Consider the following 27,051-nt stretch of genomic DNA (forward strand, 5'->3'; position numbering starts at 1 on the left):
GTCTGTAATAGTAAATAAGAAAAATGTTTTTAAAAGAAGGTAGCAAAGAAATATGCAAATTAGTCCCACTGACAACCCTCAAGAAGGTAAAAAGGATTTGTCAATAGGAAGGTTTCTCTTTCTTTTGTTTTGCTTGGGGAGATAACACAAATGAATTCCAAAAACTTAGGCAAGCCACAGGCACACACTTTGGGGTTACAATCTTTTGGTAACAATCTTACTAAAATAAAATTCTGAGAAACGCAAAACTTGTCCAGAAAGACAAGGAACTTGCTCCTAGTGTAAGGACTGTGGCCTGGGGACACTGGCTTATCCCTCTGCAAGACAGGGCCTCTGAATGGCAAGACTTTATAGGACATGGCGGCCCCACTTTTATTCTTGAGAGCACGGAAGAGAAGAAGCCTCTGAGTGAACTGCTCTAGGGACAGACCATGAGTCACGCTCAGACCCGCGAACGTGCGCATAGGAATGCATCGGGGAGCGGAAGTCGGCACTGCTGAGGGCTGCCGTTAGCTTCATACTCACACAGCGACATACTCACTCTCTTCAGTATTAGTCACCAACACAAGTGCTGTACACAAAGAAAATGGAGCGGGACTTGGGGTCAGCTCCCAATCCCTGACCCTCTGGAAGAGTCTGTCAGCTGTCCAGTTACTTCACTGCAGGTGGCAAGTGCTCCAACCCCTGTTCTCAGGTTAGCTCCGCTGATGGTGTGCTCCCTACCAACGAGTCTAGAGAAGCGAGAAAAGCCATTCCAAGACATTCCTGGAATCAGAGCACCACTCCCACCTTGGAAATCACTGGCACAGTACAGGGTCAAAGAGCCCGTGTGGCCTGCTGGGCTCCAGGGCAGGGCAGGGCACCTGGGAGCAAGTCTCATTATCCTCCTCTCCCGTCGGAGCAGGAAGCACAGGCCTCAAAGGAGTGCTCCCCAACTGGCGGATCTGGTTCCTTCACTCCAGCGTGGAATGCTAATGGCTCCCCTAAGTCCTAGTTTATGCAGACTTTCTTGGGCTCATTTGATTCCCCCATTGGCTACTGTGTTAAGAGATTTCAGTTATAGGAGGTTTCACTGAATGGCCCAACTTTATCCTTTTCAATAATTAAATTTACAGACCTTGTGACTTAGTTCATTTTTCAACATAAAACTTACATACTGATACTTCCTAAATATTAAAACCATTCTCCCTCAAAGGCACTGCATATTCGGTTCACAGCCATCTTCCCTGTGTCCCACTAACAGTCAAGGCTGGTGCTTGCTCCTGATTAGTTCTAGGTTTTGAGCAGCATTTGTTGGGGAACTGTGTGATCATCAGGAATTCATGGCATGTTCAGGGAAGAAAGTAAAGTCAGTGTCATGAATGCCATGTCATTATGCTATGCATCTGGTTCCATTAACACTCAGGTGCTCAGCCAGGGCTGCTGCCTCTTCCTAATCATGCATGAACGTGAAGGATAGGACTTGTCAAAGAAACTCTTAGAAACAGTGTTTTGCTGGGAGCAGTGGCTCATACCTGTAATCCCAGCACTTTGGGAGGCCAAGGCGGGCAGATCACGAGGTCAGGTGTTCAAAACCAGCCTGGCCGACATGGTGAAACCCCATCTCTACTAAAAAAGCCGGGCATGGTCGTGGGCACCTGTAGTCTCAGCTACTTGAGAGGCTGAGGCAGGAGAATCACTTGAACCTGGGAGGCAGAGGTTGCTGTGAGTCAAGATCATGCCACTGTACTCCAGCCTGGGTGACAGAGTGAGGCTCTGTCTCAAAAAAAAAAAAAAAAAAGAAACAGTGTTTCTTCTGACAGCCACACTGACAGGCTAACAGAGCTTAGACTGTGCAACCTTTGGCTGCCTTGGGCCCAGGAGTCCCACCTCAGACATACTGTTTACAGGTTGCTCAGCCAGGAAGCAAGTTCCCCGAGAGCTGCTCAGACACCAGCAGGAACGCAAGCCTTGCAGTACAAAAGAACGGTCCAAAGCTCCTTCACTGGAATAGGTGAGCCATGTGCTCAGCTTTTCACCAGGAGGCCTATGCCTGCTGAGCCACTGTCAGGGAGGGTAAACCTTAAACATCCAAGAGGCTGTGTAAATGGTCCCTTCCTGCCACTCGGCTGAAGCTTAGGGCCCTGGATCTGTCACTTCAGCAGACCATGAAAACAAATGTCAACTGGGCAAATGTCTTTCAAGAAAAGGAAAGACTCTATTAAGGACTAGAAGGAATTGAGGAACGTGACAGGGGCATCTCACACAAGTCAATGAGGTGTGGACAAAAACATTCAGAACTAAGAACTTTAGGCAGGAGGTGGTGAAGAAAAATCAATCTTCAATTCTGCTATGTCGATGGAGGGTTACAACTTTGGGAAAGTATCAGAAAAATGACAATCAAATCCCAGGGTATCCAAAGAGTTTTGAGACTGTCAAGGCTCCTAGGAAATGGCAATGGCTCAGTTTAGTATTGGCCCCTTCAAGAGTCCAGCTCATAACTCCCAGTCCCCAACTCTGAGCCCTGAGCTGGTGGTCCTGGGCTGACTGATGAGCCACAAGGGCTGCTGAAAAGCTCAGAACATGAGGAGAGAGGCAAGTAAGAGCCAATAAGGAGGAAGCAGAAAGAAACCCTTGGGGGCCTTATAGAAGAATCTTCTAAATTCAGTTGTTTTCTGAAGATGAACTAACTTAAAAATAAGAACCAAACCTACTCAACCCCAGCCTATTCCTCCTATCAGTCTTAACTTTTCCCCTTAGAAATCCAAAAAGGATTGCATCAAAGTTCTGCTATGTGAGCAGCATTTTTCAGCGGCGAGCCACGTGGTCACACACATAGCTGTGGGAGCTCCCTCTAATGATGTTCACTCATTCCAGCGATATGATCCCACCCAGCACACGCTCCTCGAGTGCGGCCCTCACAGGAAGGAACCTCCGCAGAAGGTCTGCTGGATGACGCTGTAGGCTCAGAAGTCCCCAGGTGCCCAAACAGCTGATAGGAGAGTCTTTGCCGGGGGGTGGGGAGGGAGGAGGCAAGACGCCAAGGAAAGTGTAATGTGTTGCCCAGTGGCGGACACTGCCTAGTCAGATGAGCTCCCTGTGCTCTACCTGGGATGAAACAAACCCACCTGGCACATACTAGCTTTTAGACAGAGGCCTCTTAGGCAGATTCTCCTTCTTTGGATGAATCTCAAATTCTGCAAATCACGTATCCCATATGCAAGTCTTTCCTTGCCCCTTTGAACAGTATTTTATAACAACCCCTAGCTAATGAGCTGTCACACTAGATCATGCCTGCCTGCATCTGTTCCAAGGTTGCTGATTAAACAGCTCTAGGGAAAAGAAACCATTATCCCGTTCAGTGCAAACCTCAAGTGATTATCTTGGTGCAGCATGACTTGCCTTGGATAGATAGCACAGATGCGAAGCAAGCTGTCTGCTGCAGAAAATCACCTCCTATAGGTGGTGCACCCTGGTGTTCTGATTCACTAGAAAGGTACCCTTGTGGTCTGAAGGCTCTTTCAAAGGGCGCAATGCCCTGAAGTACATCCCTCAGAATGGAAGGACATAGCTCCACCTCCGGGATAAGAACAATAACCCAAAAAGCAAGCTGACAGGCCCATGTCTAGTAACACATGGACAACAGGCTCTGTTGTCCGACATACACACTGCGGTGTTGGTACTAAAGAATTCTGCAGGGGTGGAAAGCATCAGATATGGGCAACAGGACTTCAGCCAGAAGACTTTGGGATGTGAAGAAAAATAAGAAAATTTAAAAAGGAAGTATATGTACATTCATATGGTACAAGTGAATGTGTGATGACAGCCAAAAAAAAAAAAGTTAAAAAGCTAAGTGGGGACTAGCCTATCAGATACCACAACACAGTATAAAGCTACAGCAATTACAAGTTTGGTACTGGCATACAGATAGACAGACCAATGGAAGAGAACAGAGAGGTCAACAGGCCTAGATACACATATACACTTGGTATATTTCCAACATGTAGGAGAAAGATGAATTTATTAAATGGCATAAAGATGACTCAAAATATGCCACATGCATATTCAACATAATGAGATGCCAGTCTTTGCCAGTCAGAGTGACAAAGGTGTTTTTACACATCTAATAATAAACTGTTGGTGTGGGTTAAGGGGAAACAAGCCCTTTTGTGGATTGTTCGTGGGAGAACAAATTTGTACAATTTCTATAGAGGGTGACTTGGCAATGCACATAACCTTCAATCAGTTCTAGCGACTTATCTACATACACTTACACCACACACAAAGAAGCACGCGCAGCACATTTTCAAACCAGGCCGTGGGCCGCTAGTCAGTCTATGAAATAAATTTAGTGGATTACAACTAGAATTTTTTTAAAAATGAAACAGAACAGAATGAAATACAAAATCAGAGTGCATTACACACAGTAAGGTGGGTAAGACTTCATGAAACTTTTGTTATATTTTGAGGGCTGGGTGGTGATATAAAATGAGTTTTTCTTATAGCAGACCCAGATTTTTAAAAAGGTTTGAAAGCCACCTCATATCAGCATTATTTATAATAACTAAAGATTGGAAGCAACCTAAAAGTCAACCAGCAGGGGACTACTGAAATAAGTGACAGTCCATCCATGGTACATAGTCACTGGTAAGATGAGGCAGCTCTAAACTTGTTGCCATAAAACAATCTCGAAGGTGTATTATCACACGGGAGAAGCACGATGCAGAACAGCCTGGAGTATGCATCATTTGTGTGCCTTTTTGAATATAAACATCCATATAAACATCTATATACCATCCATCTATGTCCAGGTAACTCTGGAAGGAACTAGTAACAGTGCTTGCCTCTGTGCAGGAAAAGTGAATTAAGAGACGACTACTTTTTTTTTTTTTTTTTTTTGAGACAGAGTCTCGCTCTGTCGCCCAGGCTGGAGTGCAGTGGCCGGATCTCAGCTCACTGCAAGCTCCGCCTCCCGGGTTTACGCCATTCTCCTGCCTCAGCCTCCCGAGCAGCTGGGACTACAGGGGCCCGCCACTTCGCCCGCCTAGTTTTTTTGTATTTTTTTAGTAGACACGAGGTTTCACCGTGTTAGCCAGGATGGTCTCGATCTCCTGACCTCGTGATCCGCCCGTCTCGGCCTCCCAAAGTGCTGGGATTACAGGCTTGAGCCACCACGCCCGGCAGACGACTACTTTTTACTGTAATTAATCTTGTTCTTTTGAATTTTTGTAACCACATGCATGCATTACATACTATTAAAAAAAATACAGACTGGGCGCAGTGGCTCATGCCTGTAATCCCAGCATTTTGGGAGGCCAAGGAGGGCAGACTGCTTGAGCTCAAGAGTTTGAGACTAACCTGGGCAACATGGCGAGACCCTGTCTCTACTGAACATACAAAAACAGCTGGGCACGGTGGCTCATGCCTGTAATCTCAGTACTCTGGGATGCTGAGGCAGGTGGATCACCTGAGGTCAGGAGTTCGAGACCAGCCTGACCAACATGGTGAAACCCTGTCTCTACTAAAAATACAAAATTATCTAGGCGTGGTGGCGTATGCCTGTAATCCCAGCTATTTAGGAGGCTGAGGCAGGAGAAGTGCCTGAACCCGGGAGGCAGAGGTTGCAGTGAGCCGAGATCGCACCATTGCACTCCAGCCTGGGCAATGAGAGCGAAAATGCCATCTCAAAACAAACAAACAAACAACAGCTGGGTGTGGTGGTGTGTGCCTGTGGTCCCAACTACTGAGGAGGCCAAGGTGGGAGGATCACGAGCACGGGAAGCAGAGGTTGCAGCGAGCCAAGTTGCACCATTGTACTCCAGCCTGGGTGACAGAGTAAGACTCTATCTCAAAAAAAAAAAAAAAAAAAAAAAAAAAAAAAACAACGAAAAACAAACATACACCATCCGGACCACACCAATCCACCTATCTACACTGTACCTCAACTACAGCCTGGTGCAATAGAGCAGACTGTGGGGATCCAAGCCTATTCCATCAATGTCTCACTACATTGGTATCGGCAAGATCTCTTTATGCCTCCCTTTCTGCAAAGATGCAGGTATTACAGCAATACCTCAGTCAACGTTAACTCCTCCCTTCTCTTTATGGACTCTGAAGGACTATTTATATGAAGACCACAAAATCACATATGCCACCTCCCTTACAACAATATGCTTTGGGTTTGGTAAGCTGTGGGTCTGATCCTGGTTTTCACTGAAAACTGCATGTGTATATGCACGTACGTCCACACACCTCTCCATGAATGTGTTCATCTGAGGAAGAAGCCCACATGCCAGGCTTCTGTGGGGGAGGGGATATTAAAGTGGTCTTTCGCTCTGGGAAAGCTAATCTATTATTTGAATTTTTCTAATTGAGGATGATTACTATCATTATAAAATATATCTTTTTTTAAGGAAGAATCTTATTGTAAAAAGTGTGTCCAAAACCCAACAGATATTCCTCCTATTTTAAGTAACTTGCTAACAACAAAACTCTAGCAAGACAATAAGAGAATCATACTGGGCCCAGGAACTTGTAGTATCACAGAACCAATCCTCAATAAAGGGTCTTCATAAGGCTAACAGAATGACTCCTACTGTTTACTTGAAAGATTCTTTAAACATCTTCCTGGTTGAGCTTTCCTGCAATAATTTATCAATCCGACACCAGGACCTCTGGGTTCCCCTGCCCCGGGCCCACCAGCCCCCCTGCCAAGGGTCCCCTACCTTGCCATCAGAAGCAGTGTTGATCCTGTAATGGTACACCCTCCCTTCGTATCTCAGCGAGATGGACCTCTGGCCAGGACTGCTCTCACTCTCCCGCACCAAGAAGCTGCCATTGATCCCGCTGCTCAGCAGATACTCAGCGGCATTGCGGGACACAGGCCCATGGTACCAGGAGTGTTTCTCCAGACTGTTGACTGGTGTGATGTAGTTGCTTGGGACCCAGCCTTGGCCATTTTTGGTTTGGGCTTCACACCATTCCCCATTGTGATTATAGCCTAAGACCCGGAGCTTTTCACCTTAGAAGAAAGGAACCAAATCAGACATATCAGCTCTGGAAACCAGCTTCATTCTTTTTCATTGATTCTTGTGTAACTACTAAAGATTTCCAAAGTCCTAAATACCAATTTCATTTTAACAAGTCTACTTAAAGATATGCATTTATAAGTGTATGAGAATACACATTTATATCTGAAGCTTCCTGTTTGTACGGAACAGACAGGTAAGTATATATAGCCTCAGTTTTTATAATCAATTATGTTTATTCAAGTGCTCTGTTCCTAATATAAGACAACATTTTAGGGAAATAATGCTTTTTCTTAGGGGAAAAATTGCATTCAGTATTTTGTTCAGCTGTCCTTTTCAGTATAAAACATAGGGCAAGTTCTGTTTTTGCTCAGGGCTATTGTACAAGAACTCCTCTAAGGAGAGGCGACTCCCTTAGAAACATGCAGTTGTTGTTTTGGATATCCCTGCATTCCAGATTTCAAAGCCGCTCCTTCAATGAGCAAAGGGTGGCAGGTCAAGCCGCAATTCCCAGATCTCTGTTTCCTGCAGCCACCACTAGCTGCCCACAACCCTTTTACCTTTAGTTATGCTTAGAGTGTTATCTCCACTGGCCACAAAATCATACAGTGCAACGAAAAGGTTGGGGTCATTTTCACTGGGTCCAGCGAGAAGGTTTTCCTTGGAGTTCCAACGAGCGGCTTCACTCAGACCCTGAGGCTCAAAGTCGGATGCTACTGGCCGCTGAAGGGCTTCTGGAAGAGAAAGGGGGGAACAGAAAAAAGAAAAAGCAAGAGAAAATCGGGAGAAAAAATTAGTTTTATTTTCAGAAGCAAAAATATTTATGTTTCCAACATTATACATCCCTAATTTATTTCATTTATTAACATCTATACATACTATTATTATTAAGGTGGTTTTAAAAAAAATCTTCCTTTACTAAATCTTGTGGAAAACATTAAGTATTTTCATTCCGAGGCGGTAATTATTGTTCCCCAATAGTTTGAGCTTTTAAAATTCATTGATTCAATATAAGTTTAGTCAAATTAAAACAGTCTATCCACATATGCGTTTCCCTTTGCTTAAAATACGCAGTGAAAGTTTCTTGTTTTAGCTGGGCACGGTGGCTCACGCCCGTAATCCCAGCACTTTGGGAGGCCAAGGTGGGCGGGATCACCTGAGGTCAGAAGTTTGAGACCAACTTGACCAACATGGTGAAACCCCGTCTTCATTAGCCATACAAAAATTAGCTGGGCATGGTGGCGCGTGCCTATAGTCCCAGCTACCCGTGAGGCTGAGGAAGGAGAATCGCTTGAACCCAGGAGGTGGAGGTTGCAGTGAGCAGAGATTGCGCCACTGCACTCCAGCCTGGGTAACGAGAAAGTCCGTCTTAAAATAAAAAGAAAGAAAGAAAAAAAAAAAAGAGGCCAGGCGTGGTGGCCCACGCCTGTCATCCCAGCACTTTGGGAAGCCGAGGTGGGCGGATCATGAGGTCAGGAGATCCAACATGATGAAACCCCGTCTTTACTAAAAATACAAAAATTAGCCGGGCATGGTGGCAGGTGCCTGTAGTCCCAGCTACTTGGGAGGCTGAGGCAGGAGAACTGCTCGAACCCGGGAGGCAGAGGTTGCAGTGAGCTGAGATCGCGCTACTGCACTCCAGCCTGGGCGACAGAGTGAGACTCCATCTCAAAAAAAGAAAAAAAGAAAAAAAGAAAAAATAAATAAATAAGAAAAATCAAATTGTGCAGAAGGGCTTAATATGAAAGATAAATACTTTCTATCCCAGTCCTCTCTGCTCCCAGAGGCAGAGCTGTTTTTTTGGTGATCACCCCCACCTCTCTTAAGTATCAGCTGGAGCCCTATTCTCAGCAACAGACACACACCTTCACTGCTTGTTCTTCCAGCTAGGACAGTGTCTCTGAAGGACATACTTCACAAGACAAGGCTATTAACATCCTACCCATCCTTCCAGCTTTCTTGCCCCCACGGCCACCCTCAAATATGATCTTCTGTACATTTTTTTTTTTACCTTGTGCAAATTATTATTACAGAATAGAAAAAACTGTTACTAAACTCTTCCATGTTTTGTCTGAAACAGATTCTAAAAGTTGGAAACCAATCAACAGCTCTTAAATTAGAAAATGTGTGAATACTATTCATTACAGGGTCAAATAGGTTATTATTTGTTTCTGAAGTTTCTTCTAGTCTTTTTTATTTTTAACAGGGCTGAAACTCTCCAGAATTTTTTTGTGCTAAAGACAAAGTGTAGACGGGTTCTTGCAAACCAGCAAATCAAATCACCTAAAGTAGATCTTAACAGTTTAAGAACATTGTGGAGTGAAATCCAAATTACTCATTTAAGGAGCTACAATTTAAAAATCACTAACTGGGCCGGGTACGGTGGCTCATGCGTTCGAAACCAACATGGGTAACATGGTGAAATGCCGTCGCTACTAAAATAGAAAAAACTAGCCAGGCATGGCGGCAGGTGCCTGTAGTCCCAGCTACTCAGGAGGCTGAGGCAGGAGAATCGCTTGAGGAGGCAGAGGTTGCAGTGAGCTGAGATCTCGTCTCTGCACTTTAGCCTACAGACAGAGTGAGACTTCGTCTCTAGCTGGGAGACAGAGTAAGACTCCATCTCAATAAATAAATAAATAAATAAATAAATAAATAAATAAATAAATAAATAAATAAATAAATAAATAAATAAATAAATAAAATAAAAATCATTAACTGAAGTAAACTGTCAGGAACTGTTTCTCTGAAAGAGTAAATCCCAAATAATGTCATTATGATGTTTAGTAATTTTTATGATCTTAAATAGAGAGGCCCGGCGTGGTGGTTCAGGCCTGTAATCCCAGCACTTTGGGAGGCTACGGTGGGCAGATTACCTGAGGTCAGGAGCTCGAGACAAGCCTGGCCAACATGGCGAAAATCCATCTCTACTAAAAATACAAAAATTAGCCAGGCAAAAATACAAAAATTAGTGGTGGGTGCCTGTAATCCCAGGTACTCAGGAGACTGAGGCAGGAGAATTGCTTGAACCGGGGAGGTGAGGCTGCAGTGAGCTGAGATTGCACCACTGCACTCCAGCCTGGGCAATGGAGTAAGACTCCGTCTCAAAAAAAAAAAAAAAAGAAAGAAAAGAAAAAGAGGAACACTATAATTTGAAAAGAACTTAAGGATCTACCAGATGCTTGAGCCAAACACAAATGGTAACAAAATTATGTTTTAGTTTTCCTTCTCTATGGATTTAGAGGATCCTCACACATTCTTTCCTGGGTAATAAATAACACCATCTCAGGGGTGGGCCTGATTCTGAATTCTCTTAAAAAAAAAAAAAAAAAAAAAAAAGGACCCACCTGAGAGACTAGCCTAAACTTCTGGAAATATGACCAGAGAACTTTCAGAAATGGATGTGCTCTAAAATATCTCTTTGGGATAAACCAACAGAACATAAATCATAAAGGTCTTCAAGTCTAGCTTCTGTACTACTAACTGAAGTCAACCTTCAGGAACTGTTTCTCTGAAAGGATAAGTCCCAAAATTACATTATTATAACAGTTGGTAATTTTTCTGAATGGTGGGGGCAAAGATAATTTCAAGCAACAGTCTTGCAATACTGCCATCTCCTAGAGTGTGGAAGAAGCTTAGTCATACGTTAGGTTCCCTTTGTCGAGTATTTACATTGGCTCTAAAAGTACACCTAGCGCCATCACTATTAGGGATTATCAATTTTATTAAAATATGTGATCTCCGAGGTCAGGAGATCGAGACCATCCTGGCTAACACAGTGAAACCCTGTCTCTACTAAAAATACAAAAAAAATCAGTCAAGCATGAAGGCAGGCGCCTGTAGTCCCAGCTACTTGGGAGGCTGAGGCAGAATGGCGTGAACCCAGGAGGCGGAGCTTGCAGTGAGCCGAGATCGCACCACTGCACTCCAGCCTGGGTGACACAGCGAGACTCCGTCTCCAAAAAAAAAAAAAAAAAGGTGATCCCCCACCCCCATCTAGTTTACGCTGGTTTGGTAGTCTTGACTGTAGGGCTAAAGGCTGGTTTGGCAGTCTTGACTGTAGGGCTAAAGACTGTCCTTTGAAATGTAGGTATGTGGGGCTGGGCGTGGTGGCTCATGCCTGTTATCCCAGCACTTTGGGAGGCCAAGGCAGACATATCACCTGAGGCCAGGAGTTTGAGACCAGGCTGGCCAACATAGCAAAACCCTGTCTCTACCAAAAATACAAAAATTAGCTGGGCGTGGTGGTACACACCTACAGCCCCAACTACTCAGGATGTTGAGGCACGAGAATCACTTGAACACAGGAGGCAGAGGTTATAGTAAGCTGAGATCATGCCACTTGCACTCCAGCCTGGGCAACAGAGTGAGGCTCTGTTTCAAAAAATAAACAAACAGAATGAAATGTGGACATGTGATTAGAGCTTGATGTTTTCTTTTTTTTTTTTTTTTTTTTTTTTTGAGACGGAGTCTCACTCTGCCGCCCGGGCTGGAGTGCAGTGGCAGGATCTCGGCTCACTGCAAGCTCCACCTCCCGGGTTCACGCCATTCTCCTGCCTCAGCCTCCTGAGTAGCTGGGACTACAGGCGCCCGCCACCTCGCCCGGCTAGTTTTTTGTATTTTTTTTAAGTAGAGACGGGGTTTCATCGTGTTAGCCAGGATGGTCTCGATCTCCTGACCTCGTGATCCGCCCGCCTCGGCCTCCCAAAGTGCTGGGATTACAGGCTTGAGCCACCGTGCCCGGCCGATGTTTTCTTCTGTAAGTCCTCCCTATAATGAATGTATCATCTCACTTCCAGCTTCAATTTCCTACAGATGGAGGGAGAACTTAGAGCCATTCACTATGCATTCCCACTGTCGAAGCTTTCTAGATTTCTGTAATCCATTCCAATCATTTACAGTTGTCTTACACCTAATTCTGTAGTAATTTTTAGAAGTTATCTTCCTGGCCGAGCGCGGTGGCTCACGCCTGTAATCCCAGAACTTTGGGAGGCCGAGACAGGCGGATCACGAGGTCTGGAGATCGAGACCATCCTGGATAACACAGTGAAACCCCGTCTCTACTAAAAATACAAAAAATTAGCCAGGCATGGAGGCGGGCACCTGTAGTCCCAGCTACTTGGGAGGCTGAGGCAGGAGAATGGCGTGAACCCGGGAGACGGAGCTTGCAGTGAGCTGAGATTGCACCACTGCACTCCAGCCTGGGCGACAGAGTGAGACTCCGTCTCAACAGAAAAAAAAAAAAAAGTTATCTTCCTTTACTGAGTCTTTCTAAAGCATACATCTTAATTTTCCTAGAAACAATTCCCTTTTCACCCTTGCATTTCATTGGTTTCATATTAACCAAGTAATTACAACAACAGATATATCTGAAAGAAACAGGCTTGGAAACAAACACGACTGGCTCTTGTGGACATGTGCAGCAGCAGACAGTGGTAGTGTGGCTACCCCACGGCACATGGGAACTATGGAGGCATGTTTTATAAGGAAGTGAAGAGTGCTGGTCAATTTCGCAGGTCAGTCAAGTGGAAGCCAGTTAAGAGCTTCCACCGTCATATTAGAAAAACTGTCAGGCAGAGCATTATTGACACACAAGGACCTTACATACCAACAAGAAAAAGCAAAATCCCTCCATTATGGAAAAAATGGGCCAAGCCATGAACCAGCAATTCACAAAAAATTTACATTATCATTAAAGGTCAGGCACGACGGCTCACACCTGTAATCCTAGCACTTTGGGAGGCCAAGACCGGCAATCACTTGAGCTTAGGAGTTTGAGACTACCCTGGCCAATATGGTGAAACCCTGTCTCTAATAAAAATACAAAAATTAGCCGGGCATGGAGGCGCATGCCTGTAATCTAAGCTGCTAAGGAGCTGAAGCAGGAGAATCACCTGAACCCGGGAGGCGGAGGTTGCAGTGAGCCACGGTCACGGCACTGCACTCCGCCTGGGCAACAGAGTGAGACACTATCTCAAAAAAAAAAAAAAAAAAATTACCATTAAACATGGAAAGTGTGTGAACTCTTGATAATAATCAAGGAAATGCAAATTCCTTGCCAAATTTGCAGACACATCTTTTTGACACTGGTGGCTAGTACGGGTAAGATTTCATAGAAACAGGCACTCTCATACAATGCTAGTAGTAGGTGTATAAATGGAGGGCAACTGGAATATGAACCAGAAGTCTATGAAGAATTTAATATCTGATTTTTTTTCTTACCTCTAGGAATTTATCCTAAGTGATCAACACAATGATTTCTATACACTAATTTTAAATAACAGCACAGAAAAGGGCAAGTACAAAATATCTATCAACACAGAATAAGTTTGTTTATGCTGTATCCATAAAATAGGATATATTTTAATAGCCACTCAAAATATTTTTGGAAAAAATATTCAAGTTTGAGAACACATTCACAATAATATATTAAGTGTTTATATTACAGTTCAGTATATAGGCAAGGTCCCAATTATGAAAAAATTGAAAGAAGACTAGGAGGAATTTCAAACTGTGAACAGTAGTTAACTCAGGGTGGTGGGATTTTAAGTGCTTTAAATTTTCTTTTTTCTTTTTTTTTTTTTTTCTTGAGATGGAGTCTCGCTCTTGTCACTCAGGCTAGAGTGCAATGGCGCGATCTCTGCTCACTGCAACCTCCGCCTTCCGGGTTCAAGCAATTCTCCTGCCTCAGCCTCCTGATTAGCTGGGATTACAGGCGCCCGCCACCACACTTGGCTACTTTTTTTGTATTTTTAGTAGAGATGGGGTTTCACCATGTTGGCCAGGCTGGTCTTGAACTTCTGACCTCAAGTGATAAGCCCGCCTCAGCCTCCCAAAGTGCTGGGATTACAGGCATGAGCCACCGCGCCTAGCCTTAAATTTTCTTTATACTTTTCTATATTATGGTATATTTCTCACAATAAATGTGGATTCTTTTTATTACCAGAAAACAATGACATAGAAAAACTTTAATAGAAGCCAACTAAAGTTTTTTGTTTTTTTTTTTTTTTTGAGTTGGAGTCTCACTCCATCGCCAAGGCTGGAGTGCAGTGGTGCGATCTCGGCTCACTGTAACCTCCGGCTCCCGGGTTCACACGATACTCCTGCCTCAGCCTCCTGAGTAGCTGGGATTACAGACGTGAGTCACTGCACCTGGCTAATTTTTTTTTTTTTTTTGCATTTTTAGTAGAGACGGGGTTTTGCCATGTTGGTCAGGCTGGTCTTGAACTCCTGGCCTCAAGTGATGTACCCACCTCAGCCTCCCAAAGCGCTGGGATTACCGGCGTGAGCCACCGTGTCTGGCCCTAAACTTATATAATTGATAATTTAACATGAAAAAGCATGCTGGGGAGGGAGGCCTCCCTCAGGCTGTCCTGAAAAGGCACTTGTGTGCCTCCCTCTGGTGCGTCAACCTCGTGGCCATGAGCATACAACTTTGGCAGACCAGGCCCACACAGGAAATTAAACCAAAGTCATGAATACAGAAATGCTTTTCTTCTCGAATGCCATTTGACCTCTTCTATCAAACATTCTGACACATCTGGATTTGATCAAAGTTACATAATCGGGGAAGTGGCCTGGAAAACACCTGGAATAAGCAGAATGCAGATCCCCGCCCAGAGGTGGCCATCCACTTGAAGTGTGGGTTAAAGTGGGACGGTCCCAAACATGTCGACAGATGCTGGGAATGTTATGCAAGAGGATGAGGCCTTTGTTAGGAAGGAAAGGGCCTCCCACTGCTTTTTGATTCAACAGGACGTCAGGCGATCCAAGGCAGTCTCTCAACTTTCCTCTCCAGTTCTTGCTCTATTCCATAAATTAATGGCCAAAGCCCAAAGGGAAGTATTGCTCATGCATGCCTCTGGACCGAGACACTGAAGCGTAGCCACAGTCCAACACCAAAACCTTCCAGTCAATTCCCAATCCAGGCTGATGTCAAAATTGACTCACAATGTATAAATGCCAAGTTACTTGCTTCATTTCATAGTGAACTATGCTCGTCAACCTTAAAAATGATCACAGCTTACAAGGCCAAAGTTGCAGAAAGTACTTAAATCTTTCTTGCTTAAGACATGAACTTTCCACCGGTCCCTCTGTTAGGAAATGAGATCCCCTAAAGAAGCCCGAAGGCTTCATTCAAAAAAAGATGCCCCAAATAGTTCCCTTCTTCTGTTTTTCCAGAAGATCTTTTGGCTATTGTCTTGGGAAATAAATTTTAGCATCTGCTATTATTCTTACTTTTTTAGTGAACATTTTCTGCAGCCTCCTTTCAGAGTCACACTTTAAATAGGTTTAAGATCTGGATCTTCAAAAGCGCCTCTCACTCCACTTAAAACCATATTGTTATTTTGTCATAATGTTAACAAAAAGTTTTCCACTCACCAACTAAACTCAGAAAAAGTCACTAATTAGCTAGCTGAGCACCAAGAACAGTGACATCTAAAAAATGCCTCAAACCTCTAAAAAGCTCTGGCTCTGGCTATGAGAGTATAAAATTATTTGGAAATTTTGTAAGAACCAGGCCACTGAATTCACTGGAACTGTGCATGATTAACTTGTTTAGACAGTATTCTAAGAAAATGGTTTGGGTCTTTAAAGTAGAATTAAACGATCGTCTTATATAAAAATAATCCTTTCTCAAAGCTGTGAGTCACTGATAAAAAATGTTGACAGAAGATTCTCGGACATGGCCTATCTGGCCTAGACTCCAGGGGCTGCTGGTGCTACGCCGGACACTGGCCAACAGTCAGGGAAGGGAAATGCCCATGAACCCCAGCACCGGCTACTTCACAGCCCAAGGGGGGACTTGACCTCCAGGAAAAACATCCCCAGGAAGCTTCCCACCTTCCTGCTGGCACTTGTGCCCAACCTCATAGTGCCCAACCTCATAGTTCCTACTAGAGTGCAAGGCGGCCAGCTATGGAGCATTCATTACTGTTCACACTGCGGGCTCTCCGGAAGGTTCTTGGAGACGGTTCAGTATTGGGGGGACAGGAGACGGAGCATGTCAGACGTGACAAACGTTCCCTTTAATTTTGCTCACATTCAATTATTTAAACTTGTGCTGCTTTATTCATATTTCCTTTGTGGGTCCTTCACTATTATCCTCCAGTTCAAGGAATCTCTGTAATTTAAAAATCTATAAAACAGATCCTTCTAAAAAGAGGCTTCGTGTTTTATTTCATACTCCGTTCCAACGGATGAGATCATGCTCAGACTATTCTCAAGTTATTTTATAACAGTCTCACACAACTTTTCAAAATATGAGCTTAGAGGAAAAGTATTACTTCCCACATTTTGAGCTTGATGAAAGTCATTTTATCTATTTCTACATGGTCCTTTATTTTGTAAATTTATACCTTCACCCAGAGAAGTTAAAATTATTAAAACACACACACACACACACACACACACACACACACACAGAGACATACGTTTAACTGAACACAGCCTTTGCGTTATCTTCAGACCCCAAAACACTGTGTCAGCTGCTAGGGTGCAGGGAGAGGCAGGGCAGTGGTGGAAAGACGTAAAGAACCAGCAGTAGCGCCTGCTCCTCGTGGGAGAAACACAGCTCCTGAAAACTTACAGACTCAACAGCAAAAGTCTAATGGAAGGCCAGCGCTGTCCTGTGGATGAATTTTTTTTTTTAATGGAGTTTCGCTCTTGTTGCCCAGGCTGGAATGCAATGGTGCGATCTCGGCTCACTGCAACCTCCCCCTCCCAGGTTCAAGCGATTCTCCTGCCTCAGCCTCCTGCGTAGCTGGGATTACAGCCGTCCACTACCATGCCGGGCTAATTTTTAGTATTTTTTTAAGTAGAGATGGGGTTTCACCATGTTGGCCAGGCTGGTCTCGAATCTGGGTCACCTCGGCCTCCCAAAGTGCTGGGATTATAGATGTGAGCCACGTGCCCAGCCCTGTGGATGAGTCTCTAAGTCCAAGAGCACAGACAGTGGGAGCCAGGAGTTGAGGGGGTGAGCTCACTGGGATGAGGAAGGGGACCCTGAACAAGACAGTGCCTCACAAGGGAAGGAGGATTCACCAGGGGCCCATGGCCAGCCTGCCACGCCAAGGCCACTAAGGTGGGGCTCCTTACTGTGTTGTGCTATGGACCCCTCTGGCAGCAGGCAATGCCTAGGGACTTCTCACAATGAATTTTTTGGCCGGGCGCGGTGGCTCAAGCCTGTAATCCCAGCACTTTGGGAGGCCGAGACGGGCGGATCACGAGGTCAGCAGATCGAGACCATCCTGGCTAACCCGGTGAAACCCCGTCTCTACTAAAAAATACAAAAAACTAGCCGGGCAAGGTGGCGGGCGCCTGTAGTCGCAGCTAGTCGGGAGGCTGAGGCAGGAGAATGGCGTAAACCCGGGAGGCGGAACTTGCAGTGAGCTGAGATCTGGCCACTGCATTCCAGCCTGGGCGACAGAGCGAGACTCCGTCTCAAAAAAAAAAAAAATAAAATAAAATAAATAAATAAATAAATGCACAAAATAAAATACGGAGAATTGCAAAGGAAAACAGTCTTCAAAAGACTTTTTGAAACAGTCCTCAAATACTTTTAAAAACTTGTAATAATAATAAGCTCTTATTAATGTATTAAATAGTTGTGTCTTTGTTCGCACATTAAATAACAAGATCCAGTAGCAATTGTGTCATTTCAAAGTAGTGGTGCGAATAATAACCACAACTGTTACCTGATACGAAATACTGGTTTCTGGCCAGGTGTGGTGGCTCACTCCTATAATCCCAGCACTTTGGGAGGCTGAGGCGGGTAGATCACCTGAGGTCAGGAGTTCAAGACCAGTCTGGCCAACATGGTGAAACCCTGTCTCTACTAAAGATATAAAAATTAGCTGGGCATGGTGGCAGGCGCCTGTAATCCTAGCTACTCAGGAGGTCGAGGCAGGAGAATCGCTTCAACCTGGGAGGCAGTGGCTGAAGTGAGCTAAGATCATTCCACTGCACTCCAGTCTGAGTGGCAAGAGTGAAACTCGGTCCCTAGACCAAAAAAAAAGAAAAGAAAAGAAAAAAAGAAATACCTGGTTTCTACCAGAGACAGTCACAAGCACTGTAATATTACCGTGGTTTGTTACCTGTGTTCTTAAAAAACTGAAATGCTAAATTTTAGTAAGAGGTTAGTGAAATAAAGTTTTAATTTTTCCCATCAGAGGACATGGAGCCCTTGAATTCTATCCCAGACTCCCAGGGTCTTCCAGGTTAACAACTCTTGCACTAAGGAATTGGCTCAATAAAACCTTAGCATTCTCACAGGAAGAGCCTAAAAAGGAGACTGGGATAAATTAGTGAGAAGTCCAAATTATGCAATTTTCTTTTAAAATAAATGCAGTTTTATTACTTTCCACTTATAGCCATTATAGGCAGTATATTAAATGAGTTTCTAGAGAAACCTCCTTTAAAAATAAAGTTATTTAAATTAGTCCAAGGTTTAAATATTTCCCCTGGAATCTTTTACATGACAATGTCTTAGCCAGACAATTTCTAAAAAATAAAATTCTCCATCCTAACTCCTATCCCTATCAACACTCCAAATCTTAACTTCTCTCTCTCTCTTTTTTTTTTTTTTAAAGACAGGGTCTGGCTCTGTGGCTGGAGTGTGGTGATGCAATCTTGGCTCATTGCAACCTCCACCTCCCGGGTTCAAGTGAATCTCCTGCCTCAGCCTCCCGAGTAGCTGGGACTGCAGGTGCGCACCATCATGCCCAGCTAATTTTTGTATTTTTAGTAGAGACGGGGTTTCACCATGTTGGCCAGGCTGGTCTTGAACTCCTGACCTCAAGCGATCTGCCTGTCTCGGCCTCAAATACTAACGTTTCTGAAGATACACAGTCCCTGTCCCTCTCCCTCAACCAGAAAGGAGGGAAAAAAAAATGTGTCACCTTCTAAGAATCTATGGTGAAAAAGTCTCCAATTACTGGAAGGGAGTATGAAGCCACTCATAGATAGAGATGCTACTATCTTCAAGGCCATTCTGAACACCTGCCATTCAAGCCCATGTCAGGACCGAGGCTGGAAGTCATCCTCTGTCAGTTCCCACCCTGCATCTTGGCACTTTTCCTCCTCAATCTCTCATCGCTTCTGTCCTTTCCATGTTCCACCACACCCTTGGCTGGGTCCCCCTTTGGCCATTCCACCTCCACTCCCTACTATCAGGGCCATCTTTCTCAAATGCAGACCTGACCAGGTCACTCTCTTGCTTCAAATCCCCTAGAGATGGCTGCCAGCTGAGAGGCAGAAGAGAGCGTGGGCTTGGGAGGTGGCTCTGTCTGCCAATGGTCAGCTACCACTTACTGGCAGTGTCATCGGGGGCAATGCTGGGATCATGATGTGCTTTGTAGGGTAGCTGGCAGCTTGTAGCTAACATGGGACATGTTTTTGAGGGCCTAGGCATGCACAGGCCCTCAAAAAATGGCTGGGGTTGTTATTCCTTCCACCACTATAGTAAAAGTCTGAGCTCCTGAAGTAGGCATGCCAGGCCCTTCAGGGTTGAGTCTGGGAGCATCTGGCCCTCTACCCCTGCTTTCCACTCCAACCTCCCCAAACTCCTTTCAGATCCCCCAGGCATCCTGTTGCTTGCCTCTCCTGACTGCACTGTGACAAGTACCATTTACTCTCCCGAGAGTTCCCTCCCCAACCACTTCTGCTCTTCCTGGCCTCCCTATCTCCCAGAAACCTTCTCTAACTGGTCCTTCCTCCTCCTATCACCTCACCTACAACAGGTTGCTTCTCCTTTAACCCATTGGGGTACCTGGTATCTGTCTCTATCACCACCCTGCATCTATCACCCAGTAAGCAATCTGTTCACATGTCCCCTGCAGTACAATAAGCATGGGCTCTGGTGGACAGGCCTTGTTCAAATCTCAGCACCAGCATGTCTTGAAGATGTTTGTTTCTGAGCCTCAGTTTCTCAACTGCACAACAGGGCAACAATGGCATGGCATCAACCTAGTTGGGTTGTCGGGAGGGCTCAATGAATCCCACATGCAGAGAATTTCTGCATGGATGCCAACTGTGGCACCTGACACTGGGATGCTCACTGCAGAACAACTGTGCCTTCTCTTATCTTATACCACGCCTTCTCTTCTGCCACCACAATGTAAACTCCTGTGGGGTAGAGACCAAGCCGTCGTATCTCAGAGCCTTCTGTGCCTGCTCAGTGCAACGCAACGACACAGCACTGCTGGGTGAACTCAGATGTAGAACACCCTGCATATGTTTGTCCTTAGCAACAAGGTACTGAATAATGCAGTTTAATAATCTGTTAACCTGTAATAAGAATAGCAATAATGACAGATAGTAAAGTTGAAAAACAAATGCAATCTGACCAGGAAAACCTATATAAAAGCCTAGGGAATGCAATGATTTGTTTTGAATGAAATATAAACCATGGCCAAAATCCTAAAGGTATAATGTAAAAACACAGTTCTCTGTGCTTTCAAAAGAAATAGGATTTGCTCCACATTCCTAACAGACACCACAGTGAGGTCTCCGGACACCTTCCCAAAAGGTTCCGGGAATTCCTGCACTGGCCACAGATCCAAACTGTCCAGAGTCAGCCTGCTAATACCCACAAAGGCATTTTTATTGTCACAGGCCATTTGCAACAGACTGAAAGGCCTCCCCTTCTGCTGCCAACCATGGATGGTTTGAAAGCGTTCATTTCACATTTCCTCTTCTTTTAATATGTCTTCATGGACTCCTGCGTCAGCTGACACCAGAGTCACTGGGCTACCCAATTTCCCCAGAAAGCCTTGTTAGCCATCAGTATTTTTATTGCTGATCCGGGTAAATAAACATGACCCTCCCCACCTCATGGTATTTTGGCTTCAAAAAGCAATGCCTAATTCTATTCATGGCCTGTCTTTAAACACAATTTTAAGGTATTCAATGTACAACACTATTAGCTACATTTGAGGGCTTCTAAGACAGATAAAGACTAGGTTTCTATAGAGAATTTAAGAGTATGGCCGGGCGCGGTGGCTCAAGCCTGTAATTTCAGCACTTTGGGAGGCTGAGACGGGCGGATCACGAGGTCAGGAGATCGAGACCATCCTGGCTAACACAGTGAAACCCCGTCTCTACTAAAAACACAAAAACTTAGCCGCGCGAGGTGGCAGGCGCCTGTAGTCCCAGCTACTCGGGAGGCTGAGGCAGGAGAATGGCGTAAACCCGGGAGGCGGAGCTTGCAGTGAGCTGAGATCCGGCCACTGCACTCCAGCCTGGGTGACAGAGCGAGACTCCGTCTCAAAAAAAAAAAAAAAAAAAAAAAGAGTAATGAGGTTAAAGTTTATGCAACTTCACGTGAAAGAATAATAGCTAATACTGACTGATTCCGTACCAAGCGCCAGCACTTCATCTGCACTGAATCCCTATAACCTTATTAGGTAGACTCTATTATGAAGGCATTTGAGGGCAGGAATGGAAACAGAGACGTGAGGTTACTGATGGCCTCTCCCTCCAGCTACTCATCCATACATCAGCTTCCTGCCCACCATCTAACTGTCTCCTGTGCTTCACTTGCTCTCATTCTCTCTCCGTACCCACCCACCCCAGCCCCACTGGCCATCCTCTTCCTCTTTGTCCCCCTTCTGTCAGTCTTCCTTCCCTCCCAGCTTGGTTTTTTTTCCCTTTCCTGTCTCAACCTTTTTGTCTTTGTCTCTCAGTCTCTGTCTCTATAGATCTCCCCCTTCTGTCTGTCTCCCCTTCCTCCCTCTCTCTTCTTCCCACCTGTTTCTCTCTGTCTTCCCTATCGCCAGTACTCAACACACGCAATATAACAAAAATATTTATGGTGTAACATGGTAAAAGAAAGTAGGATTTGAAAACCAACCTCTTCTTTTTTTTTTTTTTTTTTTGAGATGGAGTTTTTGCTGTTGTTGCCCAGGCTGGAGTGCAATGGCGAGATCTCGGCTCACTGCAACCTCCGCCTCCCAGGGTTCAAGTGATTCTCCTGCCTTAGCCTCCTGAGTAGCTGGAATTACAGGCACCTGCCACCACGCCGAGCTAGTTTCTTGCATTTTTAGTAGAGACAGGGTTTCAGCATGTTGGCCAGGCCGGTCTTGAATTCCTGACCTCAAATGATCCACCTGCCTCGGCCTCCCAAAGTGCTGGGATTACAGGCGTGAGCCACCGTGCCTGGCCTAAAAACCAATTTCTAGAGCAAGCTTGTTCAACCCATGGCCCGCAGGCTGCATGTGGCCCAGGACGGCTTTGAATGTAGCCTAATACAAATTTGCAAACTTTCTTAAAAACATTATGAGATTTTTGGCCAGGTGCGGTGGCTTACACCTGTAATCCCAGCACTTTGGGAGGCCAAGGCAGGAGAATGGCATGAACCCAGGAGGCGGAGCTTGCAGTGAGCTGAGATGGTGCCACTGCACTCCAGCCTGGGCGACAAAGTGAGACTCCATCTCAAAAATAAAAAAAGAGAGATTTTTGTGGAATTTGTTTTGTTTAGCTCATCAGCTATCGTTAGTGTTAGTGTATTTCATGTGTGGCCCAAGACAATTCTTCTTCCAATGTGGCCCAGGGAAGTCAAGATTGGACACCCCTGTTCCAGAGTAACCACTCTACTCATCTGAGGACAAAGTTACACTATCAAAACTAAGTAATTATAATTAGCAAGCTATTCCTAATAGCTTTGAAACTGTAACTTCACTATGTAAGAAAACAAGACTGACCACAAGCTGGTAATTGTTGTTTGTTGTTGTTTTGTTTTTGGTTTTTTTGGTTTTTTTTTTTTTATGAGAAGGAGTTTCACTCTTGTTGCCCAGGCTGGAGTGCAGTGGCGCAATCTTGGCTCACCGCAACCTCCGCCTCTTGGGTTTAAGCGATTCTCCTGCCTCAGCCTCCCCAGCACCTGGATTACAAGCATGCGTCACCATGCCCGGGTAATTTTGTATTTTCAGTAGAGATGGGGTTTCTCCATGTTGGTCAGGCTGGTCTCAAACTCCTGACCTCAGGTGATCCGCCCACCTCGGCCTCCCAAAGTGCTGGGATTACAGGCGTGAGCCACTGCGCCTGGCCAGGCTGATAATTGTTAAAGCCATATAGTAAGTACGTGGGAGTTCATTATCCTGTCTACTTTTGAGACAGTTTTAGGCTGAGTGAGGTGGTTCACGCCTGTAATCCCAGCACTTTGGGAGGCTGAAGTGGGAGGATTGCTTGAGCTTAGGAGTTCGAGACCAGCCTGGGCAACATAGTGAGACCCATCTCTATTTTTTTTAATTAAAAAAAAAAAAAGAGATAGTTTTAAAAAGTGACACTAAAGAAGAACAAACCTATGAACTTATTTTATACATTGTTCTTCTGTGTGTTTAATTAAGATCCACCATTATGGAGGAAAAGTCAAGGTCTTCCAATGTCCCATTTGATCTTTAGTTCTTACATATTTAACGAAGCTATCCATTTATTTTTTTTTTTCTGCTTTTATTTCAGATCAGTGATTATACTGGCATGATTACAATGACTTGATTTTACAAGGTGATAAGTAGCACCAGATTTTCAGTTTTCACGTTTGAGGCTGTGGAAATATTGTCTCTGGACAGGAGAAATAAAATGCCAACCATGAGCCAATGGGAATTTCTGTTCCACATTTAAAATATTCACTATGGGAATAACAGAGGGTTAGAGGAAGAGAAGAAATTTTTCAGCCAAAAATCAAGGACAGGAAGTATTAATTATATGCATCAAAACAAACTTAGAAACACACCGTTTCATTAACAAGAAAAATTATGGGTGGAATCAGCTCAATTCTATCATCACTTCAACTATTAGAGAAACTGGTAAAGCCACCATTTTAGGCTGCTAAATATTTGCTCAAAATAACAACTTACTTTTCTGCTAGGCTCTTGTTCCGTGCCAGGCTCTCTGCTAAACAATTTACATGAAGTCTCTCAACAACTCAGTGAGGTAGGGATCACTACAGGCCTTATTTTAGAAATGGGAACACCAAGGTACAGTGAACCTCAGTGAATGCGCAAGACCAGCCAAGAGCACAGATGGCATCTGGGTCCAGGCTGGCTGGCTCAGGAACTGCCTGCCTGTGCAGAAGAATGGGACCCTAGGAACACTGTGGGAGCCATAAACCTGCCTGGACTAAAGAGCATCTCAGAGGAATCTCGTATCAACATAATACAAACATACATTTAACTCTTATCGGTTTCAGAGCTTTCCTTCAATCATCTTATAGACCCTCAAAACAATCCTCTAAGGTGGCTGAACAGAGGATGGTCTCTCTGTCTTAGAGGTAAAAACATGGAAACTCAGAGAGGTCAGAGGAAAACTGGCATCTCCTGCCTCCAAATTGAAAAGTACTGCCACCTAAACGGGTGCCTTTCCTCTTCTCTAGAAACCTCAGAGCGCTGATATGAACATGAAGTGAGGCTGTACATGAGCTGCTCAGGCCGGGGCCTGTGACATCGTAAATGGTCAGCAATGTTAATAGCACCCAAAATGAAATGGACGGACTGGCCCTTTATTAGGTAACAGAAAGAGTCTCACTTCCTTTGTTACTGAACAAGGGAAGTATCTGATGACCTCAGGAGAGAGCAGAAAGCAAGCATAAGCTTCTCCAAAGCTCAAGTTCTAAAAGCGAATCTGTAGGGCTGGCACCACATGAAGCATCCGCTGGAAAGTTAGCTGCTGAAAAGAAGCATTTAAAAGTGGGCCCTTAAAATAACTTTCGAAAGTTCAGGCTGAGGGCAGTGGCTCATGCCTGTAGGGATGCACTTTGGGGAGGCCAAGGTGGGAGGATCACTTGAGGCCAGTAGTTCAACACTGGCCTGGCCTGGGCAAACTAGTGAAAATAGTGAAAGACTGTCTCTATAAAAAAAAGAGAAAAATTTAAATTAGCCAGGTAGCATGCCTGCAGCCCCAGCTACTTGGGGAGCTGAGGTAGGAGGGCTGCTCGAGCCCAGGAGCTCAAGGCTGCAGTGAGCTGTGACTGTGCCACTGCAGTCCAGCCTGGGTGACAGAGCAAGATCCTATTTCCAAAAACAACAACAACAACAACAACGAAAAGTTCAAGAAGAGTGCAGTTCACAGACAAGTGTTTGATTCTACAGTACACAACTGTCACATACATGTACAATATTCATACACAATGTATGTAAATACAAACACATGAACAAATGAAAATAAAATGAAAAGAAAACCCTGAATTCAAAAGGCTAGTGTTCATGTTTTCTTTGACGTCTTCAGGGGAAAGAAATAATCAGATAATTCAGTGTTCAAAGTAGACCGAAGATTGCAAAGCTAAATGTGCTCCTGGCAAATAGATACTGCTATAAACACGCATCTTCACAAAAAGCTGGAGAGCAAAATTCACATGTTATAAATGCTTATATGTGCACACAGTATTTCTAGAAGGGCACACATAAAACTCCAGGGTGATTACCTCTAGGAGGGGAAACTGAATAGTAGAGGGAATTACTTATCACTAAATACCCTTTTAGGATTTCTTACATACAGGTATTTTTATATACGTTTAAAAAAATTTAATCGTACTGCTAAAGCTAATCATTTTGCCAGGATCAGGTTTCTAGAAGAGAGAAAGAGACTACCCTTATATTTCAGGGATTAATTGGAGGAGTTTCTGGAGATACCATTTTAAAAACCACAGTGAATTCCAAAAAAGACAAATTGTCACAATCAGTAGAGCATCCAGTGGCTAAAAGTGGGCTCTCCCGAGCCAGACAGCATGAGTTCAAATCCCAGTACCCCCACTCACTGACACTGTGACCCTAGACAAGTTACCTAACCTTTTGATGACTCAGTTTCCTCATCTATAAAATGGAAATAATCATAGTGCTATCATGAAATATAAGTATATTAGATCACATAGAGTAATGAAACAGTATTTGGCACACAGTAAGCATTTAATAATTGTTAGCCATCTTTATGTTTACCAATGTTGCTTTGACAGCTAGGCTGAGTAGCAGGTAGCACGCACCATCAAACTACATTTATGGTGGAAGCTTCTTTGATAGAACGATGAAAAACTTGATCTCATTCAGTTCTCTCCCTGACATGGGATGCCTGGGACCCTGAGTGGGCGTCAATAAACACTGACTGACTGACACTGATTGGCTGATTTAGGCTGTCAGTGAAAGTGGAAAGCCTGGATTACTTTTCCAGATGTTAGGAACTATTTTGCCCAAAAGACAAATAGCACTTTCAGTCTTTAAGAGACAATCACTGAGGCTTGTTAAATTCTACCAACTACAAAATAATTCTATTTACTTTCTCTAATTAAATATAACAACGAAAAGAAGAAAACTCAGTAAGAAAGAATTCCCAGAGTGACGCCTTCCTAGATGAAGGCTTAACTCAAGGCAGTCTGCTGTACTAGAACTTTTTTTTTTTTTTTTGAGACCTGAGAGTCAACATTATAATTCATTTCAAGACATGTTGGAATAAGATGTTTTAGATTTTTCCCCAAAACAATAATTAAACCAGCCAGGTCCATACTAAATCTCCAGTTTACTCCCAGGAAAACAAAACAATGCCGTGGCAAAGCCGTGACCTAAACTTTGCTCCAGCTTTGCAGTTACAAAAGTCCATTCATCCCCGCCTTAGGCACCCATCTGCAAAGTGGAGATGATGATGCCTAACACTAACTCGTTACAGATGTAAATGAGAATGTGCTCAGAATTTTGAGCAACTTGGAAAAAATAAGCGATGTATTAACTGAAGATGATTTGGACTGCTCAGACGTCAACTTTTAGGGACAAATAAACCATCTCCACCCTCCAAATGCTAGGCTCCGTGAGCCCACTCCACCTAGATGAGCCTTCTCTGGGCCATTCAGCCTCCTGGAATCCCAGAAAGAGAAGAGAAGTGAGGTACACAAACTGTGGCAAGAAGGGCAAACACGTTTCATCCACATCACTAGTGTGAGCTGCATATGTGACTCCAAGCAGGCATTCAGGGTAGAGTCAGAGGTTAAGGAAAGAAAAATAGGTTATAAAATTAATGAGGCCTCTATTTCTCCTGCTTTTAAAAAAAGAAAACCATGGCATTCTGG

General features: G+C 44.3%; 1 protein-coding gene across 2 annotated transcripts in view; it reads right to left on the reverse strand.

Annotated features, from left to right (window-relative positions):
• ABL1 (ABL proto-oncogene 1, non-receptor tyrosine kinase) overlaps positions 1–27,051 on the reverse strand; it is a 183,601-nt gene that overhangs the window by 26,957 nt on the left and 129,593 nt on the right. For both annotated transcript variants that reach the window (XM_025359249.1, XM_025359250.1), the window contains exons 2-3: positions 7,568–7,741; positions 6,705–7,000 (exon numbers count right to left, since the gene is read on the reverse strand). In XM_025359249.1, coding sequence (XP_025215034.1) covers positions 6,705–7,000; positions 7,568–7,741 — 470 coding nt within the window. The remainder of the gene's footprint in view (positions 1–6,704; positions 7,001–7,567; positions 7,742–27,051) is intronic.

The sequence above is a fragment of the Theropithecus gelada genome, chromosome 15 (assembly GCF_003255815.1).
Source record: "Theropithecus gelada isolate Dixy chromosome 15, Tgel_1.0, whole genome shotgun sequence".
NCBI classification, from domain to species: Eukaryota; Metazoa; Chordata; class Mammalia; order Primates; family Cercopithecidae; genus Theropithecus; species Theropithecus gelada.